The sequence below is a fragment of the Globicephala melas genome, chromosome 17 (genome assembly GCF_963455315.2).
Source record: "Globicephala melas chromosome 17, mGloMel1.2, whole genome shotgun sequence".
Taxonomy (NCBI): domain Eukaryota; kingdom Metazoa; phylum Chordata; class Mammalia; order Artiodactyla; family Delphinidae; genus Globicephala; species Globicephala melas.
Genome location: NC_083330.1, coordinates 43,085,366 through 43,103,001, shown reverse-complemented (window position 1 = coordinate 43,103,001; position 17,636 = coordinate 43,085,366). Strand labels below are relative to the sequence as shown.

Below are 17,636 nucleotides of genomic sequence, written 5' to 3'. Positions count from 1 at the left end.
TTTTTTGGCATTATATTTCTATATTCTATAAAATAAGTCAAACTATTAAAATAGTGAAATGGATCGAAATGAGATACAGGCAAAGAAGGTAAAAAGTAAAGAAAGAAAAAATATGAAAAGGGAAAAGGTAAAGAATGAAGAAAGATACAGAAAGGGAAGGAAAAATAAGGAAGGTCTGTAAAAATATACAGAAGTGAATAAGAAGAGAGACTGAGGGAAAAAAAGTTCAAGAAGGACAAAGGGGAGGAAGCAATGAAGGGGGCACAGGAGAGCCACATCTCCACAAATGACTGCTGAAGAGCCAGAAAGGGGAAAGGGTAGAGGAAGAGAGGAAGTATCTTAGTGGTTCACTTTATTGATGGTAATAGAGTCTTTTAATATGAAACATATTTCTTTCACCAAAAGGAAAGTAGGAAACTCTTTGAGGACTACTTAGCTCTGAAGTGGAAAAGAAAAGATAAATATACCTAAAAGAATTTCCAAATGTTAGAAAATTAAATTGTTTTCACCCAGAAAGGATTCTGCTGTAATCCTTTCTCTAGATACTGAGGAAGGCAAAATATGAGTTGTGATCTTGGCTCTGTCATTACTTGACTAGAGACAATTATTCTTCTGACTCCTCAGTTTCCCAATCTATAAAATAAGGAAGTTGGATTAGATGATTCCTAAGGTCTACTTCAGTTTTGACATCCTTAAATTTTACGTAAGTTAGCAAAATAAAAACTTATTTAAGGGATGAATACTATAAGCTACCAGAAAAAGTAATACAAGAAAGCAAGCAAGATATACAATTCAATGGCAAAAAATGTCAACACAAATAACAGAAAAAATTGAGAAAACAAAATACCTAGGTCCACTTAAAGTAAAAATAGCTGTAACCCTCTAGGTGGTAAATGTATTACAAAAATCAGAATCTTTCTGAGCAGTAACATTTATTGGAGAACAGTAGAAATTTATTTCTGATAAGAGTGAGAGACTACAACATCTGAAAAACAGACCAGCAGGAAAAATAAGACACTTGTTCATCTGTATTTCTGTGACTTTTCTCACTTGGCATTATTTGCAACTGTACTTTTATGTCTGGCAGCAGTGCCAACTTCAGTACGAATGATATATTATTTTTATCATGTTGATTACATGTGTTCACCAGTTTAGTTGTCCATATATGCTTGGTGTGGTTTGCAAATAGTCAATGACAAAATCCAGAGCATGGCATTTTCACAGAAAGTGTTTACTGTGAAATTTCTCCTTAGAAGTTTGCTTTTCTTTACAGCTTTGATCCATATGACACGCACAGTCCTACATTTCAAATAATTGCTTATAGTTAAGAAAATGCTTCATTTTGATACAATATGACTATATTAGGATATGGTAGTTCTAGAGAGGACCTACTTTTCTCATGTAATTAGAAATTTGGTCAAATTTAAAGTCTGCTAAAATTTTCCAAACTGCGCTTCTTCAGTTTTATGGTGACTTGGTACTTACATTCTGTTATTCATCAACACTTCACAGAAATACTTGATTTGTCTGAATGAATTTAAAAACCCACAACTGAAGAAAATCAGAAAAACCTGGTTTTAAATATCAAAAGATCCCGAATGAAAAGTATTTCTACAGGCCACACTGAGCAAGTTTTATTGATCAGTGTACTTCTTTGCAGTATGAAATTGTTGCAAGATTGAACATAAGAAAATAAACTTACTGGTAAATATCTTTCCTGAGGACAGATCTGCCAAGGGGATTGTCAGCCTGGGGAGCCATAGCAACAGAGCCAATCTTCAGAACCATGGTGTCTTCTTTTGCTGCCTGATTAGCTGTAAAAGAAATAGATCAATGATGTATACAGTAGATCTGTATGCAACTTCATCTTTAAGGAAAATTTTTTGAATAATGGGATAGAGACAAATTAAGATAAGACCATAAATGAGAACAAGGAAAAATTTGTTTAAAATAGAAATATTTAATGCTTTTCTTAACTATTTCCTTTACATCCCAATAAGTAGTTCTCTAGATAGACAATTAAAATGGCAATGAAAAAAAACTCCACTCAACATGAAAACATGTGATATTAATTAAACGTAAGTAATATTGAAGCAGTATGTTTATCTAATTTCATGATCTGATAATACTACATCTTTCTCCCAAGTGATTTTCAGCCCTGGGGTTTCAACACTGCATTGTTGTTTACAAATATATTGAAGGATATCAGAAAGGCAGTAACAAATTCTCAAAGTTACTTGAATTTACACAATTAGTAATAATTAAATACAACGCACGCACACACACACACACACACACATACATACAAACACACAATAGCACGTTAGGCTGTAACATGTCAGCTTAATGCCTGCAATGGTGAAGAAAATAATGGCTGCAATGATAAAGAAAGAAAAAACCCAGTAATTGATTAATACGTAAGGACACTTCAACTTTCTATTCTAGGCACTTTTTAATTTTAATAATTTCTATAGTGGAATTACTTGAGAAATAGTAATTTCACACTTGTGTAAAAGTTCTGCTTCCTAATGGAATCTAAAGCTAAGTATTCTCAGAAAACAATAAAAGGTAAAAAGGTATATTAATTCTGATTCTTTTCTCTATACTGAAAAAAAAATTTTATCACATGTTCTCATGATAAAAAGCCCAACAATTTTTCTATAAGTCACTGGCTAATTTAATGTCTTTTTCTAAAAATTATTTGGAATGAAAAGGTGTTCTTGATGGCCCCATTAATTTACATTAAATTTTACTCCCTCTTCCCCCACAGATGAGTCTACTGTAGTAGCTGTTTAAAATTGTTAACAATATACAACTTTTCGGGTTGTGAAGAAAACATATACTAAAATTCATAATTTCTCTCAAAGAACAACCATCTGCCACAAATGGAACAGAAAAGGACTGGCTGCAAGACCTCAGGAATATCCTGAACAGAACATGCCTACAAAGGCATACAATCCATATTTCCCAAACTGTGGTGGCCAAAGAATGCAAAAGCTAAGAGATTATTTCCAGCTGCTTCAGCAGAACACTCAGTATGGTCTGACTTAGATTAGTCTAAAAAAGAAAGTCAGAATTAAGAAAATCAAGAAAAGTAAGAAGAAAGATATTCAGTGAGGAAAAGAAAGAACCAAAATAAGAGGTACATAAAGGGAGAGGCAAAATGGCAGGGGAAGGGGAAGGACAGCAAAAGGGGAAGAAAGAGACAAGCTATCATAATAAATATTAGCATGTGGATGCTACAATAAAGATGGTATTTTTAAATGTCCATAGCAAAAAAGATCAAATAGAAAACTACTTCTCATGCAGTTGTACTATTTTCAAATGACTAGAGGTCTGGCTTGATTATAGGTCCTTATACTATGAACACTGTTTACATTTCATAGATCTTGCATTTTAATGCCACGCTTATCAAATAGTTCCATGTGGGTAAAAACCTCTGATTAAGCAGAAGGCCTCAATTAAATCAATAAATAGTAAGCCTGGAGAATAGAGCATAACACAAAAGTGCAATTAGTGTACTTGCTAACTGTTCTTCTAGGCTACAGATACTACCGACCATATGAAAGTCTGAAATGTAATAGAAACACTGCAGCAAATGAGGTACATATGGAAGAAAAATGACGTACTTGGTGTTACATACAAAGCCAGATCCAAGAACAGAATTCTGTTTCTGTTAGAGCCAAAACTATTCTCACTATATTAAACTGACTATGAAGTTATAATAATAATGATAAAAAGCACTTAATGCAGATCATCCACAAACTAAATTAAAACAATCAATTTTATTACAGAAAGTATTCAGCTTATCAAAATGTACCTTTGAGATATACAAAAAAATAATAATAATAGATATTTATGCAAGAAAGTGCCTTGAGTCATTTCTTTAGTTACTTTATAGTTGGCAAAAAAACAAGCTTCCCTTTTTTTTTTAATTTTGGTATTCTTTTTTTTTCTTTAATAAAAACGTAAAAACATTTGAAGTTTGCAAATTTCATACCAATACAAGCAAACAGTACCATTAACAGAAACAGCTGAAGATTAGGGGAAAGATGATGATTCCATATAGGTTAATACACATTTTGTATAAACAGCTGAACTGTGGTGGGAGTGGTGGTAGCTGTAGGCAGTGGTTGAAGGTGTACGCGGGCAAGACTTCTGGGTCCTTGCTCTGGCAAGGATCAGACAAGAGATGTGGTCCACCTGGTCAGAGCTCGCAGCTAAGACTGCAGTCAAAGGCAAGACTCCTGAGCCAACATCATGCACCACAGATCTTCTCTATTTCTGTCCATCCAGAACTGGAGGGTATAACTCTCCCTGACAAAGCCTATTCATGCTATCTATGAGAGGCCCTAATAATTAACTCTGGGCCTTCCAACCTAATATGAATGTTGGTAGGTAATGCAACATCTTACTGGTGAATTACTCTTCATGAATTTATCTATCCCCACCTTGAACTTAACTATATATATATATATATTTTTTTAAAGAACTTTATTGGAATATAATTGCTTCACAGTACCGTGTTAGTTTCTGTTGCACAACAAAGCGAATCAGCCATATGCATACACATGTCCCCATATCCCCTCCCTCTTGAGCCTTCCCCCATCCTCCCTATCCCACCCCTCTAGGTCATCGCAAAGCACTGAGCTGATCTCCCTGTGCTCTGCTGCTGCTTCCCACCAGCCAAAAATTTTACATTCAGTAGTGTATATATGCTGAAGCTACTCTCACTTCGCCCCAGCTTCACCCTCCCACCCCGTCATCAAGCCCATTCTCTATATGTCTACCTCTTTATTCCTATTCTGCAACTAGGTTCATCACTACCACTTTTTTTAGATTATAAATATATATATGTATGTATATATATATATATATATATATATGTGGTAGCATACAGTAGTTGTTTTTCTCTTTCTGACTTCACTCTGTATGACAGACTCTAGGTCTATCCACCTCACTACAAATAACTCAATTTCGTTTCTTTTTATGGCTAATATTCCATTGTATATATGTGCCACATCTCTTTATCCATTCATCTGTCGATGGACATTTAGGTTGCTTCCATGTCCTAGCTATTGTAAATAGTGCTGCAATGAACACTGTGGTACATGACTCTTTCTGAATTATGGTTTGCTCAGGGTATATGCCCAGTAGTGGGATTGCTGGGTCATATGGTAATTCTATTTTTAGTTTTTTAAGGAACATCCATACTGTTTTCCATAGTGGTTGTATCAATTTACATTCCCACCAACAGTGAAAGAGGGTTCCCTTTTCTCCAAACCCTCTCCAGCATTTGTTGTTTGTTGATTTTTTGATGATGGCCATTCTGACCAGTGTGACCAACTACGCACTATAGTTTTGATTTGTGTTTCTCTAATGATTAGTGATATTGAGCATCCTTTCATGTGTTTGTTGGCAATCTGTATATCTTCTTTGGAAAAATGTCTATTTAGAGCTTCTGCCCATTTTTGGATTGGGTTGTTTGTTTTATTGATATTGAGCAGGCTGAGCTCCTTGTATATTTTGGAGATTAATCCTTTGTCAGTTGCTTCCTTTGCAAACATTTTCTCCCATTCTGAAGGTGGTCTTTTGGACTTGTTTATGGTTTCCTTTGCTGTGCAAAAGCTTTTCAGTTTCATTAGGTGCCATTTGTTTATTTTAATTTCCATTTCTCTAGGAGGTGGGTCAAAAAAGGATCTTGCTGTGATTTATGTCATACAGTGGTCTGCCTATGTTTTCCTCTAGAGTTTTATAGTGTCTGGTCTTACATTTAGGTCTTTAATGCATTTTGAGCTTATTTTTGTGTTTGGTGTTATGGACTGTTCTAATTTCATCTTTTACATGTAGCTGTCCAGTTTTCCCAGCACCACTTATCGAAGAGGCGGTCTTTTCTCCATTGTATGTTCTTACCTCCTTTGTCGTAAATTAGGTGCCCATAAGTGCATGGGCTTATCTCTGGGCATTCTATCCTGTACCATTGATCTATATTTCTGTTTTTGTACCAGTACCATACTGTCTTGATTACTGTAGCTTTGTAGTATACTTTGAAGTCGGGGAGCATGATTCCTCCAACTCCATTTTTCTTTCTCAAGATTGCTTTGGCGGACTTGAGGACATGGGGAGGGGGAAAGGTAAGCTGAGACAAAGAAAGAAAGTGGCATGGACATATACACACTACCAAATGTAAAACTGATAACTAGTAGGAAGCACCTGCATAGCACAGGAAGATCAGTTTGGTGCTTTGTGACCACCTAGAGGGGTGGGATACGGAGGATGGGAGGGAGAGAGACGCAAGAGGGAAGAGATATGGGGATATATATGTATAGCTGATTCACTTTGTTATAAAGCAGAAACTAACACACCATTGTAAGGCAATTATACTCCAATAAAGATGTTAAAAAAAAAAAAAGATTGCTTTGGCTATTTGGGGTCTCTTCTGTTTCCCTACGAATTGTAAGATTTTTCGTTCTAATTCGGTGAAGAATGCCACTGGTGGTTTGATAGGGATTGCACTGAATTTGTAGATTGCTTTGAGGAGTAGAGTCAGTTTCACAATGTTGATTCTTCCAATCCAAGAACATGGTATATTTCTCTGTTTATGTCATCATTAATTTCTTTCATCAGTTTTTTACAGTTTTCTGAGTAAAAGTCTTTCACCTCCTTAGGCAGGTTTATTCCTAGGTATTTTATTCTTTTTGTTGCAATGGTAAATGGGAGTGTTTCCTTAATTTCTCTGATTTTTTGTTGTTGGTGTATAGGAATGCCAGAGATTTCTGTGCATTAATTTTGTATCCAGCAACCTTACCACATGCATTGATTAGTTCTAGGAGTTTTCTGGTGGCATCTTTAGGATTTTCTACGTATAGTATCATGTCATTGGCAAAGAGAGACAGTTTTACTTCTTCTTTTCCAATTTGGATTCCTTTTACGTCTTTTTCTTCTCTGATTGTCGTGGCTAGGACTTCCAAAACTACGTTGAATAATAGTGGTGAGAGTGGACATCCTTGTCTTCTTCCTGATCTTAGTGGAAATGCTTTCAGTTTTTCACCATTGAGTATGATGCTTGCTGTGGGTTTGTCACATATGGCCTTTATTATGTTGAGGTAGGTAGCCTCTATGCCCACTTTCTGGAGAGTTTTTATCATAAATGGGTGTTGAATTTTGTCAAAAGCTTTTTCTGCATCTATTGACATGATCATATGCTTTTTATTCCTTAATCTGTTAATATAGTGTATCACATTGAGTGATTTGCATATATTGAAGAATCCTTGCTTCCCTGGGATAAATCCCACTTGATCATGCTGTATGATCTGTTTTTTTTGTGTGTGTGTGTGGTACGCGGGCCTCTCACTGTTGTGGCCTCTCCCGTTGCGGAGCACAGGCTCCGGACGCGCAGGCTCAGCGGCCATGGCTCACAGGCCCAGCCACTCCGCGGCATGTGGGATCTTCCCAGACCGGGGCACGAACCTGCATCCCCTGCATCGGCAGGCGGACTCTCAACCACTGCGCCACCAGGGAAACCCTGTATGATCCTTTTAATGTGCTGTTGGATTGTTTGCTAGCATTTTGTTGAGGATTTTTGCATCTATGTTCATCAGTGATATTGGTCTACAATTTCCTTTTTTGTGTGATATCTTTTTCTAGTTTTGGTATCAGGGTAACAGTGGCTTCGTAGAATGAATTTGGGAGTGTTTCTCCCTCTGCAACTTTTTGGAAGAGTTTGAGAAGGATCGGTATTAGCTCTTCTCTAAATGTTTGATAGAATTCGCCTGTGAAGCCATCTGGTCCTGGACTTTTGTTTGTTAGAAGGTTTTTAATTACCGTTTCAATGTCATTACTTGTGATTCGTCTGTTTATATTTTCTAATTCTTCCTGGTTCAGTCTTTGAAAATTGTACCTTTCCAAGAATTTGTCCATTTCTTTGTGGTTGTCCATTTAATTGGCATATACTTGTTTGCAGTAGTCTCTTATAATCCTTTGTATTACTGCAGTGTCAGTTGTGATTTTTCCTTTTTCATTTCTAATTTTATTGATTTGTGTCCTCTTCCTTTTTTTCTTGATGAGTCTGCCTAATGGTTTATCAATTATGTTTATCTTCTCAAAGAACCAGCTTTTAGTTTTATTGATCTTTGCTACTGTTTTCTTCATTTCCATTTCATTTATTTCTGTTCTGATCTTTATGATTTCTTTCCTTCTACTGACTTTGGGTTTTCTTTGTTCTTCTTTCTCTAGTTGTTATAAGTGTAGTGTAGATTGTTTATTTGAGATTTTTCTTGTTTCTTGGGGTGAGACTGAATTACTATAAACTTCCCTCTTAGAACTGCTTTTGCTGCGTCCCATAGGTTTTGGGTCGTCATGTTTTTATTGTCATTTGTTTCTACGTATTTTTAAATTTCTTCTTTGATTTCTTCAGTGATCTCTTGGTTATTTAGTAGTGCACTGTTTAGCTTCCAGGTATTTGTGTCTTTTACAGTGTTTTTCCTGTAACTGATTTCAAATCTCACAGCATTGTGGTCAGAAAAGATGTTTGATATGATTTCAATTATCTTAAATATTCTGAGGCTTGATTTGTGACCCAAGATGTGATCTATCCAGGAGAATGTTCCATGTGCACTTGAGAAGAAAGTGTATTCTGTCACTTTTGGGTGGAATGTTCTATAAATATCAATTCGATCTATCTGGTCTATGGTGTCATTTAAAGCTGTGTTTCCTTATTTATTTTCTGTTTGGATGATCTGTCCATTGGAATAAGTGGGGTGTATAAGTCCCCTACTATTATTGTGTTACCGTCGATTTCTCTTTTCATGGTTGTTGGCATTTTCCTTATGTACTGAGGTGCTCCTATGTTGGGTGCATAAACATTTATAATTGTTATATCTTCTTGGATTGATCCTTTGGTCATTATGTAGTGTCCCTCCTTACCTCTTGTATCAGTCTTTAAAGTCAATTTTATCTGATATGTGTATTGCTACTCCAGCTTTCTTCTGATTTCCATTTGCATGGAATATCTTTTTCCATACCTTTACTTTCAATGTATCCCTAGGTCTGAAGTGGGTCTCTTGTAGACAGCATACATATGGGTCTTGTTTTTGTATCCATTCAGCCAGTCTGTGTCTTTTGGTTGAGGCATTTAATCTATTTACACTCAAGGTTATTATCTATATGTATGTTTCTATTACCATTTTCTTAATTGTTTTGGGTTTGTTTTGTGGGTATTTTTCTTCTCTTGTGTTTCTTGATTAGAGAAGTTTCTTTAGCATTTGCTGTAAAGCTGGTTTGGTGGTGCCAAATTCTCATAGCTTTTGCTTGTCTGAAAAGCTTTTGACTTCTCCATTGAATCTGAATGATCCTTGCTGGGTAATCTTGCTTGTAGGTTTTTCTCTTTCATCTCTTTAAATATATCCTGCCACTCCCTTCTGGCCTGCAGAGTATCCACTGAAAAATCAGCTGATAACCTTATGCGGATTCCTTTGTATGCTATTTTTTTGTTTTTCTCTTGATGCTTTTAATATTTATTTGAATTTAATTTTTGTTAGTTTATTTAATATGTGTCTTTTTGTGTTTTTCCTCGGGTTTATCCTGTATGGAACTTGCTGTGCTTCCTGGATTTGGGTGACTATGTCCTTTCCCATGTTAGAGAAGTTTTCCACTATAATCTCTTCAAATATTTTCTCAGACCCTTTCTTTTTCTCTTCTTCTTCTGGAACTCCTAGAATTCGTATGTTGGTGCGTTTAGCATTGTCCCAGAGGTCTCTGTGATAGTCTTCAATTCTTTTCATTCTTTTTTCTTTATTCTGCTCCTCGGCAGTTATTTCCACCATTTTGTCTTCCAGCTCATTTATTCATTCTTCTGCCTTGGTTATTTTGTTATTGATTCCTCTAGTGTATTTTTCATTTCAGTTATTTTGTTGTTCATCTCTCTTTGTTTGTTCTTTAGTTCTTCTAGATCTTTGTTAAACATTTCTTGTATTCTCTCAATCTATATTTCCATTCTATTTCCGAGATTCTGTATCATCTTTCTCATTACTCTGAATTCTTTTCCAGGTAGATTGCCTATTTCCTCTCATTTATTTGGTCTTGTAGGTCTTGTACCTTGCTCCTTTATCTGTGACATATTTTTTGCTGTCTCTTTTTTTTTTTTTTAATGAGTGGGATTGTGTTTCTGATTTATTGGTTGTTTGGCATGAAGCTTCCAACACTGGAGTTTGTAGGCTATTGGGTAGAGCTGGGTCTTGGTGCTGAGATGAGGACCTCTCTGAGACCTCACTCTGATGAATATTCCCTGGGGTCTGAGGTTCTCTGTTAGCCCAGTGGTTTGGACCTGGAGCTCCCACCACAGGAGCTTCCGCCTGACCCCGGGCTCGCGAACCAAGATCCTGCAAGCCACATGGGGTGGCCAAAAAAAAAAGAGAGAATAACAAGGTAAAAAATAAATTTAGACTAGGAAACTGACAGATATGTTAGAAAGTATATAAAAATAAAAATATAGATGAATCAACAACCGAAAGGTACATCAGTACCACAATAGGAAGAAAGAGGAAGAGGGGGGAAAAAAACAGTGTGTGTGTGTGGGAAGGCCTTGGCTGTGGAAGGCGGGGCCTAAGCCAGGGCGAGGTTTGGGCAGTGGGTGGGGCCAATGCTCAGGACCACAGGGCAGGAAAAGGCCATGGGGTCCATGGGGGGTGGGGTTTAGGCTCAAGAAACAGAAGGGGCCCAGGCATGCCCTCCACCCCTGGTCTCAGAGGGCAGTGGACCTCACCTGGGAGTCCAGCAGGCTTCCTGAGCGCCAACGGGCAGGGCAAACACGCTCCTTTCCTCTCCTGCTCCTCTGGTCTGGGGTCTGGGAGGGCCCCTCCCGCCTGCCTCTCCTGATCTCCCCGGCCTCCCTCCTATGCCCCCAAGGACCCACACAGCCTGGAGGGGGCTTGGAGGGCAGGGTATCAGCCTGGGAGCTCAACAGGCTCCCCGTGCCTGAATGGGTGGGGCAATCGCCCTCCGCTCCTCTCCCGCTCCTTCCCAAAGGCCCCTCCCACCTGCCTCTCCTGTTCTCCCCTCTGCCTCCTTCCTATGCCCCCAGTACCCACATGACCTGGAGGGGGCTTTGGAGGGCAGGGGATCTGCCTGGGAGCTCAGCAGGCTTCCCTGGCCTGAGTGGGCGGGGCAAATACCCTCTGCTCCTCTCCTGCTCCTCCCACAGGGCCCCTCCCACCTGCCTCTCCTGATCTCCCCAGCCTCCCTCCTATGACCCAAGGACCCACATGGCCTGGATGGGGCTTTGGAGTGGGGGGAACCGGCTTGGGCGCTCAGCAGGCTCCCTGGCCCAAGTGGGCCAGGCAATTGCCCTCCACTCCTCTCCCGCTCTTCCTGGAGAGTCCCTCCCACCTGCCTCTTATGACCTCCCCAGCCTCAGGGGTGCCGATCCTTTCTGGCCTCCACTTCTCCTCCCCTCTCAGTCCCCCTATGTGCTACCGGTTCAATCTGGGGTTCCTCCCATCCCCTTGGGCATCAGAGTCCTCCACTGGCAGCCAGCAGGCACCCTGGTTGTGGGGAGATGCTAACTCCGCGTCTTCCCACACAGCCATCTTGACTCCACCTCAAAGCTTCTCTTTTTTCGTTTACTTCACCTGCATTTACTAGTTGGACCAAATGAGGAAATGTTCCCTCTAGAAGCATTTTCAACACGAAAATGAATGCCTTCCTTCTTTGCTTTAACTGTATTTTTAAAAATTAAGTCTCATGAGGAACTACTCACTCTAGAAGACTCATTAGATCTAAAACTCAGTCCTCTGTTATGAAATAAGTAGCTCTAGCTGGAAGCCAAACACCTGTAGATTCAGAATCTTGATAACTGCACATAAAGCAAGCAGTATTCAAGTCGAAAACCAGACTTTCAATATCACTTCTTTAAATATTAGAATGTTAAATATAATTTTCTTATTGTTAAATGAATTTTAAGATGAACTATTATAAACTTTTACATTTACTGTAAAATGAAACATGAGTCGAAAGATTTTATCTTTTCTTGAGGCAAGAGTATGTATTGAAAATGAAAAGGCTATGAACTCTGAAATTATGAGCTTGTATAAGTAACCAAAAGCTTAAATAAGGAGCAGAATTTTCATGTAATTGTCAGACAAAGTCAGACTGTTGATCATAACTAAGTTTCCTTAAATTCAACATAAAATAAAAGCATTTTAGAGACTTCAACTTTTCCTTTAAGATTCTCAATATAGACTCTACATAATAAAACATCTGAAGTCTCAAGTTTTATAAAGCCAGAATTATACTGACAACCCTACACAAAGCCATCAACAAAAGGTTTTATTAGTTACTGTCATACTTGCAGTTGAAGACAGAGAGAAGGTTCAATAAATGTGTAACCTAATGATTATGTATATTAATGGGAAATGTAGTTGCATCTAGTTTACCAATCATCTCTGATCAACAGGCACAAATTGCTTGGAGATAGTTTTATAAAATAGTTCCTGCTGAGAAGTATGATATAGGAGCATTTTAGTATGCTATCACACTCAGTAAGACATAATTTACATTTGGTTTAATTAATCTGATAAAAATATTATGACCATTTGAATTAAGAGTAGCAATGCCGAAAGATAACGTGTCAAAAAAATCTAACATAATATGTCAAAACCTTTGAATTTTTGGCATGCATTTTTATATACTTTTTTGTGGACAGCCACATAGTTTGGCAATTCATAACATCTCAGGTAGATACAGATATGAGAACAGGTACAAGTAAAGATATGTACATGTAGATATAAATATAGATATATACCTAGAGAGACACACACACACACACACGGCAAAACCACCCCAAAAATGAAAAGACATATGCAATACAATGTAGGTCAAACAAAAGGCTTAACACAAAAAGCTCTTAACAAATGATGAAGATGAGCAACTCCTTAGAAAAAAAGTGTACTTTTCATTAATGAGACTGAGAAAAGACCAAAAAGTTTCATAAACCTCTGTTAGAATGACAGTGTGGAAACAGTATACACTGCTACAGCCATTTAGGGGGGCATTTTGACATCCCTTAATATTTTGAAGATATTTATACCCTTTGATCTAGCAATCCTTTTGCTAGGAATTTATTTTATATATACTCACCCAAGTCATGAAAAATGCCACTAAAAAGGTGTTTATTACAAAAAGTATTCACACAAGCAAAGGATTAAAATTAACCAAAAGTCCACAGAGAAATGTGGCAGACCATATTTTCCAAAGATGGCTATAACAAGATCCCACCCACAGCCTCACCGCATACTCTTATTCAAGGTTACCTGCTTAGCAGGTGCTTAGGGATCAGAATTTTGAACTTATACCTTAAAAATCCCACCACAAGCACCACCAAAAAAAAAAAAAAAGAAAAAAGCAGCTTTAAAAATAAAATAGCAAGAGTTTAGAAATTTTCTTGCAATTACAATCAATTGGAGATTCTCCTAGTTATAGCAGCCAAATGGGAAATTTAAACCAACATCAACAAAACTGTGTGATATATAGTATTAGTCATGAAACATAACTAATTGGTCATAAAACAATAAGCCAACAAATGACAAACAAACAAAACAAATGCACACACAAGGGAAATAAAGCTGTTCCTTTCCCACCCTTTTCTCAAATAGTCAGATCTGTATTCCTTCAGACATCTACACAAATCAATGAAACACAAGAACCTGTTTCAATAAACCACCACTGAGTACGACATAAAAATGAAGCTAGAGTTAACCACAGAAACTGCTGACCTGTGTCTCATTGTGAAGGTGCTCAGCACACAGGTACTACCACCCCTACTAAGAGGGAGTTCCCATTGCTCTTCCCGTTGACTCAACTATGCCTGCACATCAGTATTGTTCAGAAAATACCATAAATCCTGTCCTAGTCAAAAGGGCTTCCAAGCAGATTGATGGTTACTCAAAAACACAGAATCCTAAACAAAGAACTACATATAAGCCAGCAATTTCACTCCTAGGTATATATCCAAAAGAATTAAAAATGGGCTCAAACAGACGTTTGTATATAGTAGCATTACTCACAATAGCCAACCCAACAGTGGAAACAACCTAAGTATCTGATAGAGACTGGATAAACAAAATGGGGTGTATCTACACAATAGATATTATTCGGGCATAAAAAGAAATGAAACTGTGATACATGCTACAACACGAATGGACCCGGAAAACATTATGCTAAGTGAAATAAGCCAGACACAAAAGGACAAATATTCTGTGATTCAACTTTTATGAAATATCTAGAAGAGGAAAATTCAGAGAGACAGAAAGTAAATTAGAGGTTACCAAGGGGGAGTTACGGCTTAATATATAAGGTATAGAGTTACGGTTTGGGGTGATGAAAACATTTTGGAAATAGACAGTGGTGAAGTCTGCACAAGATTGTCAATATAATTTATGCCATTAATGCAGTGTGTGGTGTGTTTGCTAATTTTTTAAAGCAATTTTTAATTCTCTTAGGTATATAGAACACAACATTTGAGTTTAACAAAACAACTGAAAGTATAAGCTTTACTAGCAAAAGACCTAAAGAAAAAAAATCTCATATTTCTTACTCTAGTAATTAGTAGAGTCAGAAACATACCCAATATTTTGATATAACTCCTAAAGATTTAGTTGTAAAGTGACTATAACATATTTACTCTTTTTAAAATACACCAAACTGCAACCTACAACCTGCTACCATATTACAAAAAGAAAAACTAAAGTCCTTAGATGTAGGTTATTGAAAATCAGAGCAAAAAAAAAAAAAATTCTGAAAACATACCTTCAATATTTGGCTGCATTTCTTCTGTTTTTGGAAAAAAAATTCTGATTACACTTGTGTTGATATAAATCAAAGGTAAATTGCGTGAAGTCAGCGTATGGGTCCTCATGGGCTGACCAGAAGATTTTCTTTTCTCTTTTTGGGTCCTTGGTAGTTTTGCTTGAAATATACTTGCAATGGCATTAAGTAAAGGAAAACAAAGGACAATATCAAAGGCTTGTGCTGAAAGAAGTATTTCATGAAGAAAATGAGGGGAACCATCTGTTAAACCTTCAGGTAACTTATGAAAACTTCTTCGCTCATTTCTTGATGTTAACTTGTGGCGAACATTTTTTGTTACAGCTTTTGTATATGTCAAAGAGAGAAATCCATGCTGCTGATGAGAGCCATCTAGAAGTTTTGCAGTTGTCTGTTCCAGAAAAAGGAAATCACAATACATGTTTATTAAAAAAAGGGGAAAAAAACACAAAACAAACTATTTGAAAGCAGAAAACAATCTCGGTTGATACTTTAATCTTTTATCACGTCCACACTTTTTTTTTCATGACTGGTCAGCTGTTTATTACAAATAAAAAAATAAAAGCATACTTCTTAATGAGCACATTACTGATCAAGTCCATAAACAGGGCAAAAGCCTCTAAGACAAAATGACTGAACTTGAAGTTAGGAATCCTGAATTGTAGTTCTAGATCTTGAGTGAGGTAATTAACCTCTTTGTGCTTGTTTCTATAATTTCTACTTTTTCTGTAACGTTCAGAATTTAGAACAGATCGTATCTAGATTTATCTTTTCATTCTTGATAATTTTTCATTAAGAGTAGTAATATGCCGTCATAATTGGGGTCAGAGAGGGGTTTTCTACGCATGCGAAATTGAAATACCATGTTATGTATTTCCATTTGTGAAATGGAACCAACAGTTTCCCTGAACCAATTAATGCACATAAAATTCTAATTTGCATATTACTCAAAATAAAATTAGACTTAAGTTGTTATATTCCACATTCCCAACCCCTCTTCCCAAGGCCTGATGAAGATTTTTAGGTATTAGAGTCCAAAGAGTGATGTTAAGAGAGGAAGTGAACCGAGGAAGAAGAACAAGAAGGAAATACAATCACATAAAAAAGAAAAAAGTTAGAAGTAGCAAAGCAGCAATGTGTTTGAGCCTGTTATCCCATCACTAGTAAACCTCTTCTACTTCCATTTTCTTCCTCTCATTTTGTTGCCTATCACCTAATGAAAAGAAAATAGTATGAAATTCAGTTTTTACTGTTACTTTTGTTTTTAACCTGGACTGTATAATGAAGAAAGGTGAGATAAAATTTACCTTTGCATATGTTTTTTTCTCAAAGTTAATTTTCTCCCCATTAAAAAAAACTTGGAAAGCAGGCATTACATGAATATGCAATATAATCACTTTTCATATAATTGTCCTGCCCTTAAAGCATTTTTTACTATTTCCAACTTTCTCACTGCCTCTTATCTAACTTCCCTTTCTTTTTGCTTTCTACACTCAAAATCAAAGGAAATACAGTAAAACAAGAAAAAGTGATCCCAGTCTTATCGCTATGATGCTAGATTGCAGGCAACAGTGGATGGAGAAGGGTGCTGTGGTATGGACCCAATGGAAGAGGCCACAGCAACAGTGTCTCTAGGTGTCTCAACCAGGAATTAGGGTGGGGAGGGGTAGAATCAACCACTAATCTAAATAACCCACCTCAAATCTTAATTAGTGGCAACATCTGAATCCTGGAAATAGTATAAAAAGTGTTTCAATGTATAAATGTTTTGATTTGGGAAAGATATTTTTAAACATATTGAATGTAGGTACTCTTGAAAGGTCAACACCCATGAGAGCAAGTGTGTTGAACTGCTATATCCCTAACTCCCCTAATAAAAGGCGGGAAAAATTAAAGAATGAACGAATACTAACTGGAGTTGAGATAATATAAATATTACTTTTCATGTAGTAATAATCAATATTTTATACTATTTAAAGTGAAAAGTTAGAAAGCAATGATGATTACTGAAATGTTAAGAAAATTTAAAAATTTAGAAGAATTGATAAAATTTTAAAGGGCATTAACATGGTATCTTAAATGGGAGTGAAATCCAAAACGGAGGGGATATATGTATATGTATGGCTGATTCATTTTGCTGTGCAGTAGAAGCTAACACTGTAAAGCAACTATACTCCAATAAAAATTAATTTTAAAAAACTCAAAAAAAGGGGCATTAACAATAATTTTGGTTTTCTTTCATGAATACATGTTAAAATAAAGAAAGTTCCTCATGGATGCTAATGAACAATTGAAGAGAAGAAAATAAATATAAACAGAGCTTCCATTAACATAAAAAATTTTCCAGACTAGACTAGAAAAAATTCAAAATCAGAAACTAGTATTTGCTATGCAAATACAATGTTAAACACTAGATCTAAGAACGCAATTATTTAAAATATTTGTCTAATTTTTACACTCTTTTTAAAGATATATGTCTTAAATTCCTTTTGAGCTACAGAAAAGGGGAAGGAAAGAAATACTAGTTTACACATGCTAAGAAAATGTCTAATAATGTTTGCACTGATTTAATAGTTTCTTAAGAAAACTGCTATTACCATTGTGATAATCTGCTCTTAACATTTAAAAATTACATGCATTTTTATTGACTTTAAAAATGTCACTTAAAAGAACTTGCTTAATAACATATTCAGATATTTTGTACCACTAGGGAAAAAAAGGTTCTAAACTTCTAAAACCCACTGATATACAGTCTACCGTTCATCTTCCGTCCAGTACATGACAGACGTACAGCCTTGTCCAGATATAACAGGCAC

General features: G+C 36.6%; 1 protein-coding gene across 1 annotated transcript in view; it reads right to left on the bottom strand.

Moving 5' to 3' along the window:
- VPS13B (vacuolar protein sorting 13 homolog B) overlaps positions 1-17,636 on the bottom strand; it is a 798,623-nt gene that overhangs the window by 361,344 nt on the left and 419,643 nt on the right. The window contains exons 29-30 of the mRNA XM_060287492.2: positions 14,803-15,211; positions 1,703-1,814 (exon numbers count right to left, since the gene is read on the bottom strand). Coding sequence (XP_060143475.1) covers positions 1,703-1,814; positions 14,803-15,211 — 521 coding nt within the window. The remainder of the gene's footprint in view (positions 1-1,702; positions 1,815-14,802; positions 15,212-17,636) is intronic.